This window comes from Tenrec ecaudatus, chromosome 5, assembly GCF_050624435.1.
Source record: "Tenrec ecaudatus isolate mTenEca1 chromosome 5, mTenEca1.hap1, whole genome shotgun sequence".
In the NCBI taxonomy this organism is placed as follows: domain Eukaryota; kingdom Metazoa; phylum Chordata; class Mammalia; order Afrosoricida; family Tenrecidae; genus Tenrec; species Tenrec ecaudatus.
Window position 1 is genome coordinate 19,448,288 of NC_134534.1, and position 15,114 is coordinate 19,463,401.

The 15,114-nt window shown below is 45.6% G+C and overlaps 1 protein-coding gene across 2 annotated transcripts in view; it reads left to right on the top strand.

Annotated features, from left to right (window-relative positions):
• The first annotated feature begins 5,360 nt into the window (after nt 1–5,360).
• The window catches only part of ENPP2 (ectonucleotide pyrophosphatase/phosphodiesterase 2), an 87,626-nt gene continuing 77,872 nt past the window's right edge, over nt 5,361–15,114 (top strand). For both annotated transcript variants that reach the window (XM_075549332.1, XM_075549333.1), the window contains exons 1-2: nt 5,361–5,478; nt 5,933–6,035. In XM_075549332.1, the coding sequence (XP_075405447.1) occupies nt 5,446–5,478; nt 5,933–6,035 (136 nt within the window). In that variant the 5' untranslated portion in view covers nt 5,361–5,445. The remainder of the gene's footprint in view (nt 5,479–5,932; nt 6,036–15,114) is intronic.

Below are 15,114 nucleotides of genomic sequence, written 5' to 3' on the forward strand. Positions count from 1 at the left end.
GTGGACTGGTCAATCCCTTTAACAAAGAACAGTGCCCACTTTAAAAAAAATTAGTTGGTATTTAATACATATGTCATATCATCCCAAATTTCAATCACATCAAGAGCCCAATTTTTAAGAGCGCATTTTTAAATTCTGAATTTTCTTATAGTCAGGAGAGAACTAGCAGACAAGACCTAACTCTGAGAATTTTACAACAGAATAGGAAGAATATATGTAGTACTGTGTTCTTGCTCTCAGTGGGCACATGGCGAGTCAATCCCCAGTCCCGGAGACTCCATGTGCACAGAGCAGAAGTGCTTCCAGATTTCAGGAAGCGGATTGCCAGGTCTGTATTCCAAAGAACCACTGGGCAGGATCTGATGACCCACCTTTCGGCTAGTGGTTGACTGCTCTTCTCTTTGTGCTACTTGAAGGCTGATAATGGATATTGCTGAGAATCAGGAGGCCCATAATGGTCTAACAGCGTGGTCTTTGATGTGTTCTGGGAATTGTGTAGCCCTGCTAATTCTGCATAATGCGAAATGGAGGCTGGTCAAGTTTTGATCAATTTGGGAAAATTTGTCATTGCTGAGGAGGGGGCTAGCCAGCAAGACAACCCTCAGTCATTTCAAATCTCCCCGTTAGAGCTTGGGGTCCCTTATCTTCATCAAGGCTTATGAACAAGGAATCATAGAGTCATGTTATGAAAAGATAGACTGTGCATTTGTATAAAGGCATCTACTGTACTGCAATTAAGCAAGGCACACACTGCGGTTTTGTACCACCAGCAAAGTAAATAAAATACTGTTCTGCTGCCTACAGTTTGAATGTGTTTCCCATACAGGCACAGGCGTAGTGTGTCATTAAGAGACCTCAACTTTAGTGCCCAATTAATAGCGACGGCTATTAATAATAGCGCAAAATTATATTACGAATCAGGCCAAGCAACTCAACATCCCTGGCACAAACAAATGGATCCAGAATATTTAATGTTCTGTTTCAACAAATGGGTGCTCATGTTTCTTGCATCATCCAGCTCTCGTCTCTCCTTTTTCTCTCCAACCTCCAAGACCAGAGGAATCTAAATCTTGTGAGACGACACATACAAACCAACATTTTAAACAAGCTCCCCACCAAGCTTGGGGATCACGGAGTGTGTGCTGGGGCTGAGCCTGTTGAAAGATTTGTTTATAGTTCTCAGTTTTCTTCTGCCAGGGGGCAGTGTTCACTGAGACAAAGCTGGATTAAGAAACCAGGCTGCATGTTAATTTCTTCAGTCTCTCGTGAGGGTTCCTTCTAAAAACCGTTTACATCTGATTTCGATGACATTTTACTGAAGAAATTGGGTTTGCATGCAAGAATTCATATAAATTTGGTTCATGAACTTGATTGCAATCTTCAGTGTGACAACACCTTTCTGCTCTCCTCTCTTTGTTTCCATTTCCATTCTTTCCTCCCTGTCTTCTAAACTTTTTCCCTGGGCAAATGCTGTCCTTTTAATCTCCAGGAATTGATTGTTCTCAGGAGCAGTGTACCTCTCTGGTAAACCTATGGTTGTTTTTTATTTTTTGCCTGAAAGTTGAGCCAAAGGGTGAGTTCGGTTCCAGGGTTAAAGGCTGTCTGAAGGCCATGGTCTTGGGGGCTCTATCAGTCCCTATCAGACCAATAAGCATGGCCTTTTTAGTATTTGGCGTTTTGTCCCACATTTTCTCCCCTACCACTCTATCCAAGACCTTCCAAAGTGATCGTTTTCAGAGCGGTCAGTGCAGTAACTGGGCACCATCTAGTTCTTCTGGTCTCAGGATCACGGTGGCTGGAGTTCACATGGACCATTAGTCCTTTAGATCAATTGTTTCCGTCAGTCTTTGATTGTCTTCACCCTTCTCCGCTCCAGACACAAGAGACCTTAGCTTGCTGCTCACTAGCTTTTAAGATGTCAGTCACAACTCACCAAGGTCGAGTGTAGAACATTGTTTTTGTGGACATTATTATGGCAATTGGTCTTGACGTCCCTAGCGTTATGGTCCCGAGCCGAGCCGACAGCCTTGCTGAATTCACTCCTTCAAGGTGTTTGGGTATGGCTAAGTGGTTTCCATCATTTTGCCCTTTGTTTGATCTGCATAAATATCCTCTGATGTAGAAATATTCTTTGTCAAACACCTCATACAGTTCCCTGTTTAATAACCCATCTACACAGGGCCTTCTGTTAAAATCTTAAACACCGCAGCAGGTGAACTTGCTTGTTGATTTCGTAATAGAAGGCTTTGGACGGTATTTCAGTGCTTCTCTGCTTCACCCGTTTCCTTTCTTTCTTTCTGTGGTACAAATATATATGCTACAAAACATCTGTCATCTCAACATTTTCTATGTGTACAATTCACTGACATTAATTATTCTCCTCATGCAGTGCATTCCTCTCATTAGTACTTGAGTTTCAAGACCTATTGTAAAATCCAGGGGACTTCTTGGTTTTCGCAGGTCTACATACTGTGGTTGTTTGCCTTCAAACTTAGGTTCAACTTCTATCGACCTGATGTGACGAAGGAGAACTGCTCAGTCTCTTTATGGGAGCAGCTCGCCAGGGCTTTTCTACAGGTGGGTTTGAACTGCTGACCGTTTAGTTAGCAGCCACGACCTTGTAAACCCTGTCTTTCCAGTGCTCCTTCAGCTCTACATAATTAGGGGTAACCCTGTTTTGTAAAGGGGCTCTAGTGCCACTGTTGGGTGAGCATTCGATTGCTAACAACAAGGTTGGCTGTTTAAGACCACCGGCCTCTCAGTGGGAGAAAGATGAGCCTGTCTGCTCCCAGAAGGATTTGCAACCTTGGAACCCTTAATAGGGTGGCTATGAGTCAGAATGGCCTGATGGCAGTGGATGCTTTATTAGGAACCCTGGTGGCACCGTGGGTTAAGCATTGGGCTGCTAACCACAAAGTCAGTGGCTCAAATCCGGTAGCCAGCCCTTGGAAGAAAAATGAGGCTGCTTATTTCCATAAGGATTTATAGCCTGGAAACGAAGGGAGCAGTTCTACTCTGTCCTATACCGTTGCTACGAGTTGGAATCGACTCAATGGCAGCTTTTCTGTTATTTTGTAGTTTATTTAATGCCCAGGTTAAAGTCTTAAGTCAATCTCTTGACAGTTAGTGTCTGATATCTTGTAGTAACATTCTGCATAAGCCTGCCTATGCTTCGGTGGGGTGTGCGGAACAAGCTCCTGATGTACAATGACCTGGATGAAAATAAGCGTTTGGCAGTGCAGGTAACATAAACAGCGACTGGACTCAATCTTCCAAGATCATGGAGAACACGTTGTGTTCAGGAGTCAATTGTAGATCAAAATGCCGATTACATTCAAGGGCCCGTCTCCCCATTCCCCTCAGCCCTGCCTACACACACACACACACACACACACACACACACACACACACACACACACACACACCCTAATGTGGATGGTGTTCAGCTTCTGAACTCCTTTTTTTTGGCCTTGGTTTTCTCAAGAGACGCTTCTGTGTTCTCCAGCTGGGTTTCTAAGATCAAATCTCTGACTGAATCTGAAGTTGCTGGGCGCGGAGGGAGGGGGAGGGGGTGGTGGGGGGATGGGGAGAAAGAAAAGCTGCCTTTCCTGCACCTTTGAGGAATGGTGGCCTAAAATGACACCAGAAAGTGGCCTTCATACCGTGCTCTCTGGGTTTGCATTTTTCCTCTCTCTACAATGGTAGACCTGTCTCTTGAAGTACTACAGAAATCGTAGAAATATCTTCCGCGGAGTTAACATCTTTTACAAGCCTTGCTAAACACCCAGCCCCAAATCATTTCAGTATGGCCCGAAGACTTCAGCAAGAGACTTCAGTCTTAGCCGAACAAGAAATAAAGCAAACCCACCCAGCAAGCCTGCCAGGCTGTTAGAGCGCAGCACTAACAGGCTTTCAGACAGCGACTGCATGTTGGCCCGCGTGTTTCCTTTCTTCAATTAGCTGTTGCTAAACGCGAGAATCCATAATGAAACCCAGGCCTAGTGTGCAGCCCACTGTAAACAAGCCCTTGCTTTTGTGCCCTGCATTCTGTGCCGAGCTGCTGCTCCCTAAGTGATTTGTTGCATCCTGTATCTGTTTATGCGCGCGCGTGCGCGCGCGCGCACACACACACACACACACACACACACACACACACACACACACACACACACACACACACACACACCCTGCGGCTAAGAAAGGGGGCCACCAGGCCATGGGGGTGGAGGTGGGGACCACAAATAAACCTTCTTCCCTCAGGCCTCTTACTCCTAAAGGGCCCAGGCGATTGAAACAGTGTTCAGAGTTAGAGACCACAGTTCTCCTTTACAAAGTATCAAGAGTTGATAAACTGCTCAGTGAGGGGACTTAAAAACTCACAAAAGCCTCAAAAGTCCCGGGCCCTTCCGCGGGTGGATGATAATTTAATTGGGGAATCGGACCCAGAGAGATCGTCGTTAGAATCGGAATTCGCACTGCCATTGTGAGTTCCTTCCTACATTCAATTGCTAATCGAGCTTCCCCGTTGTTCCCCATCAAGTGGCACTCCCCCCCCCCCCCCCGGGGCTTTGGGGGTGGGGGGTGGGGAAGAGGCAGACCCTAAGCTGTTGGTGTTCTTTCTCCTCACCCCTACCCCTCTCCCCACCGCCCAGCCTATAGAGCTGGCCTTTCTGCTGCTTAGTTGGCATTCCCAGCAATTTGATAAAAGTTACTTCTCTAAACTGGGGCGGGGGTTGGGGGGTGGAGAAAGAAATAATGTATCTTTTGCCTTCGTTACAATCCCGGGCGATTTCAAGTTGAGAAAACACTTGAGGAGTCCGAGGTGCTGAGGATGTGTCCCAGAGGGCCAGGGAGGTTTTTAAGCTGGCAAATAAAGAAATACACGGGAGAGACAGGGATCGTTGTTAAAGTTTATGAATTTTACAGCTTCCTTGGTTGAAGAAGGGAGAAAAGATGAGGCGTGGGGGCGCGATTGGTTCTGAGCATGGGACTACTGTCTTTGTCAACTTTGGAAGCATCAATCAGCGACTTGGCTGGCTCCGCGGCTGGGCTTCATTTTGCTCGGGTCAAAGGCATTTGGTTTCTGTTTGGAAGCTCCTGTTTTTGCAAAGCGAAGGCGAACGGGCGCGCACGGACGGCCTGGCCACAGCTCCGTGAGAGCCCCATGTCGCCAGCGGAAACCACATGAAAGAGTCTGTGTGTTGGGGCGGGCCCGATAAGGGGGAGGCAGGGGGAGGGGGTGCTGCAGCCCCTTCGGCTCCGCGCTGCGATTGGGGGACCGGCTCTGATGACATCAAGCCGCGGACCAATCAGAGGAGCCTGTCAACCTCCCAGGTGGGATTACTTGTAGTTAACAGTCTGGACCCACAGCCCCAAAGCAGTACGTACATTCAGTGGAGGGCAGCGCAGCCGACCGGGACGCACTTTGCAAGAATCCGCTTCACCATGGCCGGGAGAAGCGCTTTCCCATCGCCCCAGGTAGGGCTGCCACGGCCGGGGACGTGCTTGACCGTCAGGGTCGCTTTCGGAACGACTTTGGGTTTCGTGATTTTAATTTTAAACATAATTTTAAACGAAGACAGCGTTTTTGGATGCCTTTGGGAAGTTGTAGGGCTAGGTGGTGATGGAAGTCATTTGATTCGTCTTCATACCATTTTATGAATACTAAAGTGTGGATCCAATCAAGTGCTATGAAGGCGATCCATGTGATTTCAACATCACCCCTTAATCCTACAATTTCTCAAATGCAGCAAAATGTGCTGCCTTCGTGTTTTGTTATTTTTTAGAAAACCAACAAACAAAATCCCTAAAAAATGTCCATGGGGGTCACTTCTACTCTGTCATACGGAGTCGCGCTTAGTCAGAATGAACTGCAGGGCGCCAACCTGCAACAAAAGCTGCGTTTGACCACCTGATTCCTCTGTTCCCTTAGCTGACCTCCCTGTTCACTTTTGTCATTGGAGTTCACCTCTGTTTGGGGCACACACTGAATCGGATGAAGCGCACAGAAGGATGGGACGAAGGACCCCCTACAGGTAAGTGCATACGCACGTTAAGAAATCCGTCCGTCGTTGCGCTAGTCTTGCAGTTTAAACTCATTTAGTCCTAGATTTTTGTGGCATAAGATGAGCTTCGCGGATCCTCCAGGTGAGAGAATGGTTTTCTTGAAAGAACAGATACGATTGTTTCACGATCGCTGCCTCTTTAGCTTTTCCACACTCTGAAAAATGTATAAACGTTCGGAGAAAGTCTAAGCCCTTCCTTGTTGATAGACATCTAAGGTCAAGATGGGAGCGATCAAACCAGGTATTGGTTTAACATTGGAGATACCCAAGCGGCCGGTTTGTTGCCATGTGTCAGGGCGCACTATTTGCCCCCAGAAAGTTCGATGTGGGAAACAGAAACAACGAAATGAAAAGGGCATTCTGACATTTCAGAAACTCGGGCTCCGTCAGATTCAGGTTCTCCCTGAGCATGAAGCACACGCGGTCTGGAGCGGTGCTCATGGCAGGGCTGACTTGCTCCCATCTTTCTGTTGGCAAAGGGGGTAACCTTGATTAAATGCCGGGAATGAAAGAGTTGCCTTTTACCATCGGCAGAGTGGGGGTTCTCCGGAAGGAGCGCCTGTGCGCAAAAGTGAGGGGGATTTGCTCACCAGCTCTGCAGTAGTGAGTTGATTAATTTCCTGGACATTGGAGCTGCTGATGGTTTTATGAAGAAAACTTTACCTCTTCAGTAATGGCCACTCGTGTGTGTGTGTGTGTGTGTGTGTGTGTGTGTAGTGGCCACTCTAGTGCTATATACACACACACATATGCATATCTACACATATAAATGTATATATACGCACTCATATACACATCCCTATTCATATATACATCTCCATACTTTTTCCGACGTCCCGGCCTGCTCGTCCACCTCTCTGTACACTTTGTGTTTCTCAGCATTGCTCGACTTGAGTGCTAAGAGAGATTACTCCTCTTTTCAGCCAGCACCAGCTTTTATGATTAACCAAGTTACGATACACTGGTGGGTGGAATACTATGTCTTCCTCACATCAAGTGCGCAGCTTTTGAGTCAGGCTGGTGTGTTGGAAGAATCCTGTTCGAAGCCGGTTTAGGGAGGTGATGTGGGGTGTGGAGTGAGAAAATAAATCATAAAAAATGGAAGCCCCAGGTAGCCAACTGGACAAAATGAATCATTGTCTTCTTCTTTAAAAAACTAAACCCCAAACAAGCGTTTTTGGTTGTGTGTTCCGTGAAAATTTACATGGTATATTAAGCTCTCTGATACAATTAAAAAAAAAGTAGTTCCATGCCACGGCTTGCCATTTTTACAGCATGTCAGCGCTCCCATGATTCCGCTGTTCCCGTGGATCAAGCTTCTCTTCCTCTCCTTGCTGTCTCATCTTTGTTTCTCTTGCTAATTGTTCAAGAAAGCAAATCATTCCTGGGTCTTATTGTTTACTTTATAAGCCAGTCTAATAATAGTTGGCTGAAAGGTGACCTGCAGAAATAGCCATAATTCCAGGTTCAAAGGGTACTTTTGGGTATAAAGGTTACCATATATACTCGAGGATAAGCCAACCCAAATATCAGCTGAGGCACCTAATTTTACCACAAGAACTGCATAAAAATGTGCTGAAAAACTTGGCTTATGCACAAGTACATACGGTATCATGCCTCCAATCTCTGTTTGCCCGGTAGGTTATGCCCTTTTTTTAGGAGTTTGAATTTTCTGCTTCTTGATTTCACCCTATCCAGGACTTTCAACTCTATCCCTGGTCAGAACAGTCGGCAGTGGTAGCAGAGCACCATCTAGTACTTCTGGTTTCAGAGTAGAAGAGGCTGTGCATTGTGTGGGACATTCTTCTTTGTACCTTTGATTTCTCTGTTTCTTGCTCTTAGAATTGTATCTTGGATGACCATCTTTCAAGCTCTTACAACCCCCTGTATTGCTCATCAAACTGTATTGCTCATCGTGCTCTGCCAGCACGAGGAGTCTGCATTCTCCGCTGAGATTATGGTCTCAAGCCTTTTAGCCCAGAAAAGCAATCCTGTGAAATGTTTGGTTATGTCTACTAAGCCCCTGGGCTCCCTATATCTGCGTATATTGATGGATGTAAAGCGGAGGAGCTCAAAGAGTTGGAAAAATTGTATGACTTTTCAACTCCATCTTTCCTTGAACTTTCTTAAGCCCCTTCATAGATGCAGCGCACATCAATGTGTCTCGACATATACCTACAGATGCATTTGCACATGTACATAAATTGTCTCACATATGCCTCTTTATGCCTATATATGCATCCATAACTACCTTCGTAACCACACACCCATTTTTGCTTGTTTTTCTGCGTTTGGTGTTGTGAAAGTATCTATGTTACAGCACTCACTGAAACTGTCCTTTTTCCTCAAGTCCTTCTGAGTGTCTATTTATCTTGGTCAAGTTGTGCTGACTTCAACCACAGTTGGGGTTGTCTTTCCATCACCCAATGTGACAAGTGTCTACTATGTAGAAAGTGACTCCTCCTCCCTGTCCCTCCCTGGTACCTTGGACACCATCAAAGAACTCTGTTTTCTGTGTATCTCTTCATGACTTTGTTATAATAGGGGGTCCATGCGATCTGTGTCTTTTTATGAGTGATTTATTTCACTGAGCATAGTGTCCTCTGGATTTCTCCATGTTATGTCTCTCGCAGACTCCTCCTTCTAATGTATCATTTTGATGAATTTCATTGTACATGTATGTTTATTCATTCACAGTGTGTTTATTCATCCACCGAGGGGCACTTCGTTTGTTTCCTTCTCTTTGGCTCTTGTGAGTGAGAACACAAGGAACATTGGTGTGCACACGGCGATTCATATTGACTCCCTTATGTTTCTGGTACCTATGCCCATATTTCCAGGACATGTGCCCATGAGTGAGTTTGCTGGGCCCTATGGGATCTTTGTCTTGTTTCTGAGGCCACCCCAATCTGTTTATCATGCCATCTTATAGCCCTGCCAGCAGTGAATGAGAGATCTCACACACAGAGTTTTGAAATATTAAAACATGCAAATCATTCCCATTTTTGCTAGGGCATCTCATGATAGTTTTGATGGAATATGAATTGTCGGGGTGAGGCGGGGAGCCCTGGTGGTGCAGTGGGTGAGCTGCTCCATTGGAGGAGATGAGGCTTTCTGTTCTCATCAAGAGTTACAGTCTCTGAAACCCAGAGTGGCAGGTCTACCCTGACCTATAAGGCTGCCATGCGGTTATTGTTGATTTGGAGTTTATCTGGGGTAAGGGGAGCCCGTCTTCTGCTCTGGAAAGAATGCTTCCCAGGGCCAGAGAATCCTGTTTGGATGGGTAGCACTGGCTGCCTTCAACGCCTCTTCCTGGTGAAGATAAGCATAACTCCCATTGATACTGACCAGGGCTGCGCAGACCAGGAATCGGATCCTTAGTACGTCATGTAGGAAAGATAGCAGCACAGAGGCCACTGGGCGGGCTTTTTTGTGCACCGTTGAAGGGGCTGTTTTGTTCGCTGTGTTAGATTTTGTGGTGGTTGTTTGTCACTGTAGAATCAGCCCTGGCTCGTGAGGCCCCTGTGTGTGCAGTAGAGCTGCCCTCCGTCGGACCTCCTTCCATTCCACCTCAGCCTGGCTTTGAACAGCCAACCTTTTGGCAAGTAGCGGAGAACTTAACTGCTTGTGCCACGCAGGGTCAGTCTTCCTAGATGGCTTCAGGGGCGTGAAACGTGGTGTAATGATTGTTCAGTTGTTCTCAACCAGCTGAGTCACTAGTTGTTTTCTAAGTTAACAACATCAGAAAGCAGTCAGAACGTTCCAGACTGGCATCTTGGTGAATCGTGGCCTCATTTTGGATTCACGTACTTGCTGGGAAAGAGCCTGGTGGCCTAATGGGTTCTGAGTTGGGCTGCTAACCGCAAGGTCAGCAGTTTGAAACCGTCAGCAGGGCCACAGGAGAGAGGGGAGCCTTCCCTCTCTGTTAAAGAGTTACAGTTTTGGAAACTCACCGCCGCAGTTCACAAAGGGTCATGGGGTCACTATGAGTCACCATGGACGAGATGGCAGTGAGTTTGGTTTTGTGGTATTTTCACATGATAAACAGTTATTAAGGGAATTCAGGACAGGTGATCCCTTCAGGACCAGTGGTGAGCGTGGTGATACCTGCGAGGGTGGAAGGAGGGTGGGGTGGAAAGGGGGAACCGATTACAAGGATCTACATATGACCTCCCTGGGGAATGGACAACAGAAAAGTGGGTGAAGGGAGACATCGGACAGTGTAAGATATGACAAAATAATAATTTATAAATTATCAAGGGCTCATGAGGAGTGAGTAGTAGGGAGGGAGGGGGAAATGAGGAGCTGATCTCAAGGACTCAAGTAGAAAGAAAACGTTTTGAGAATCATGAGGGCAACAAATGCACAAATGTGCTTGACACAATGGATGTATGTATGGATTGTGATAAGAGTTGTACGAGCTCCCAATAAAATGATTTAAAAAAAAGAAACAGTTATTTGAAGGGATGAATCCATGCCACTTTTGGAAAAAACTATATTGATATTATTATAAAATCTCAGTGGTCAGGAATATATTAGAAAACACTGACTTCTGGAAATGCCATTTAATCAGGTCATTCATTAGTTTGGCCTTTGCGGTAACTTTAACACTATCATAAACTTATACCTAAGGGAGCTTGCACTTGCCAGCTGACAGGTGTGGAGTCTGAGCTTTAAGGGTCTCCATCAGCAGGCATGACCTTTTAAAATTTGCTGTTTTTTCTTTGGATGTCACTGACCTGCTGTTTCAGGTGCCCAGCTTGGTTTCTCCTGAATAAGCCCCGCCACCCCCACCCCGCAAGGTATTTTGAAAACTGGGTAAAAGCCAAGAATGGAGTTTTCAGCACTTCATGTTTTGTAAGGATGCAAAGCCTAGAAAGGTTTTCCTGAAAGCGCCACCTTTGGTTGTTCAGCCGAGTGGTGGGCAAAGCCTTCACACCAGAGAAACGGGGTTAACTTTTTAAGAGGCCACTGGGAGGGCAAGGGGCCCTGGTCATTTTCAACAACATTATCAGGCTCCTGAGAAATTTTCAGAAGCCCAGTGCTTCAAGGGTGTTTACCCAAGTGGAGGACACAAAAAAGACCTCCATCAGTGGCCAGCTCCAGACTGATGGCAAGGGGACCTTCATTTAAAAGCCTGCTGCTCCGTCCGTCCGTGCCACTGCGTGGCGTTCTCCGCAGGGCCCGAGGATATTTGGCACATCTCTCTGTACGCTGTCCTAGGGACTGGGCTGGCGGTTTCAAGGCCGCGGTACTGCAAGCAAATGGTTCTAATCAATGAACTGGCACACTTGTTAGCGGATGTCTTGGTGGTGCCTAGGAGGGATCTGTTGGGAGGGCTTCTGGGATAAGATTGTGTTTCTACCTGATGCTGAACAACCTGCAGATGTGAGAAGGACCTTTGAAAGAAGCCTAGCGCGTGAGAGTTTGGGGGATAAAAGGCCTGGGCACAGAGGTACATACATTGGATGGCTGGGAGACTCTTTCACAGGGAGTGCAAGTAAGAAGTGTCATGCATATGTCTAATGTGGCCGATTCAGTCTGCCTTTACCTCTGTGGGCGTGCTCGTGAGTGCACACTCATGTGTGTTTATGGGGCGGCGGGGTGTGTATTTGACTGAAGGTGGATGGTCTTCAGGCTCCTCCCTCTTCAAGGGAAAATCCCTCTTTGATTTCTAGGCGGTCTCTTACTTGAAAGACCAGGGGACATTTGTGAGCTTGTGAGCAGGTGGTTGTTAATGGCGACTTGAAAGCTCATCTTCGTCATCTTCACTTTTAGTAACTTGAAAGGGAAGTGTCAAAGCGGGTGTGTGAAATTCATGCATCCATCTGAAATGAAGAGTGTCCGCCTGAGTCAGGCGTTTTCTTTGTGAATCACAGAGGACACAGACCATGGAACCGGGGTAAGGTAGAAGGCTTCCTTTTACCTGCTGCCTTTACTAGTCTCCTTGTGCAATGCAAACTGCAGCAGAGGGACAGCAGGCTAGAGAAGACTGCAGTGACCGATGGATAAGCCTTCACACTCGGAACCAGTCTCTGGACTTTATGCTAACTCTTGAGGCAGAAACCAAGGGGGCATTGAACTCAATGGAAGGAAATGATTGGAGTTTAAGTTAATGGAAAGGATCAGAATTTGAGATAAATGATCTGGATTTACATGATCTGTCATATTTTTATGGACTATATAAGATCACTACATTATAAGAGAAAAGTGGTTTACACATCAAAAGAGGGAGGGGAGGGGAGACAGAAAATGAAATCCATTAAATAATAAATTAATAAATCCATTAAAAACAGAGAGACACCTAGGTGGGTCAGTGGTACAAGGGATGACTTGTCTGGCTATGGGTCAGAAAAAGAGAGAGACACAGATACACAATTGCCAAATACACTTTTTTCCCGTGATCATAAATACATAAATGTGTATGTTCTTAGACATAGAAGAAGAAAAGGAAGACATCATCTCGATTTAAGTCTAAGGACTTACGTCCCAGATGTTCCTCATTCCTTGAGAACTCCACAGCTACCGGGGTTTTGAAGTAGCGGGTTTTCGTGCATCTTAAAAACCGTATGGTCCCTTTTCTCATTCTTGTACCCAGACAGCTCAGCCTTCAATAGGGTTTCATGAGGAATCTGGAATCAACAAAAATTCACCAGTCTTCCCCTTGCTGTAAACAAACTTCTAACCTTTGGAACCTGTGAACCCCAAAGAGGAAACAGGTTAATGGAAAAGATGTTGTAATTTGGGCCGATGGCCTTTTAGCCAGGCCTTTGCTAGCTAGGGTTAGGTCTGGCTGGTAAACGATTGTTCCTGCCACAGGATGCTGCCACATTGCCACGTGCTTCCGAGTCGGACTGTGGTCCCAGGGCTGTCTGTGGCTGCTTGTTTAGGACGGAGATCGCCAGGGATTTTTAAAATCTGAGATGTTTCTGTGTGGACTTGAATTTTAGTGGCTGAGCATGTTAACCAGCACCACCAGGCAGAGACTTCAAACTGAAACTGAGAGCCCTGATTTTCCCATTTGGGAAATAAGAATAAAGTCGCCTTTATGTTTTAAAAAAAAGTGTGAAAGAGAAATGCCATATTAAGACTGATGAGAATGAGGAGATATAAATGATAGATTGATAGGGTTGACTTACTTTCCATTATGTTGGGAAGTCTGTGGTGTCTGAATCGATATCCTGTCAAGTTAACCAGACCTGCAGTTTGAAATGGTAACTTTACTGTGTTTGGCAGCAGATCTGCAAACCATTCAGATGTAGATCACGGATTACCATCATAGATGGTCTTTGAGTTGAATTAAGAATTGTACTGATTTTTTTTAAGTCACATTGAAATCTGTTTCATTTTTTGTTTGTTTGAGAGGATGTTGCATTTATGAATTTCTCTCCCTGCCATGGAATTGACTCTGAGTCCCAGTGACCCTGAAATACAGAGAAGAGCTGCCGTCCCTGGGGGTTTCTGGGGCTGAAAATGTTGACAGAAGTAGAGAATCTCCTCGTTCTCCCTCAGATGGGCTCTTGGTTTCGAACTGCTAGCTTTATGATTAGCAGTCCAACCCATAGCCCACTGTGACACACACACACACACACACACACATACACACACACACACACATACACACTTCCACCTAGAGGGAAATGTATATGTATATATATATATATATACACATACATATATGTATATGATATTTTTCAGATATATATGTATATGCACTTCATAGATTTCCTTCTATTTCACAGAGTATATCTATGAATTCTGAGCCAGCAGTGAAGAGAAGGTGACAATAGCGATGGCATGGTAGTGAGTATTTATAGAAAGTGATGCCATGTGTTCAGGGAGAAGAGACATTGACATGTAAGTGTGGATCTAAGTCCCACTTGGCTGAAGGATGAGGCTAAAGTATCAAAAAAAATTTACAAGGAAGTAGGATCAGAAAGCATGAGTCATGTACCTAAGGTGAGGCATGATGTAGAATTATGTCAATCTTTTTAAAAGTATGACCAGAAAACAAGCGGCCATCTAGCTGAGAAGCAACAAAGCCCACATGAAAGAAGCACAGCAGCCTGTGTGATCATGAGGAGTCAATGGAATCAGATATCAGGCATCAAAGACACAGAACAAAAGTCATATCATTGTGAATGAGGGGGAGTGCAAAGTGGAGACCCAAAGCCCATGTGTAGGCAATTGGATAATCCCCTTACAGAAGGGCCGTGGGGAGAAGATGAGCCAGTCAGGGTGCAGTGTAGCACTGATGAAACATACAACTTTCCTCTTACAAATCTGGCTAGACCAGAGCACATACACTGGTACAGAGTAAAGCTGGAAACACAGGGAATCCAGGACAGATAATCCCCTGAGGACCAATATTGAGCGTAGCCATACCAGGAGGGTAAGGGTAAGGTGGGAAGAGAAAGGGGAAATGAATCACAATGATGTATATATAACCCTCTCCCAAGGGATGGACAACAGAAAAGTGGGTGAAGGGTAGCATTGGTCAGTGTAAGACATGGAATAATAATAAGAATTTATTAATGGTCAAGGGTTCATGAGGGAGTGGGTGAGGGAAGGAAAGGGAAAAAAGCAAGGAGCTGATACCAAGGGCTCAGGTAGAAAGAAAATACTTTGAAAATGATGATGGCCAACACATGTACAAATGTGCTTGACACAATGATGGATAAATGGATTGTGATGAGTTGTATGAGCCCCCAATAAAATGATTAAAAATATATAACCAGAAAAAGATGAATCATATTCTTAAGCAAAGGCATAAAACAGCATTACATCCTCAAGTTGGACAGAATCATCATCTCTAAACCTCCCCTCCCCGTAGCAAGTACTTCCCGCAGGGCAGGCGGACCCAGAGAAAAATGGCAAACCGGTTGCCCGGTTGCTGTTGAGTTGCCCCCTAGAGACTCCATGCGACTCAGAGCAGAACTGTCCCCCATGGGTTGTCTGAAGCAGCTCGCCAGACCTTTCTTCCAAGGCATCTCTTGGTGGGTAGCCAAGTTCTTAGCCATTTGTACCATGTATGGACACTTGATAGAGG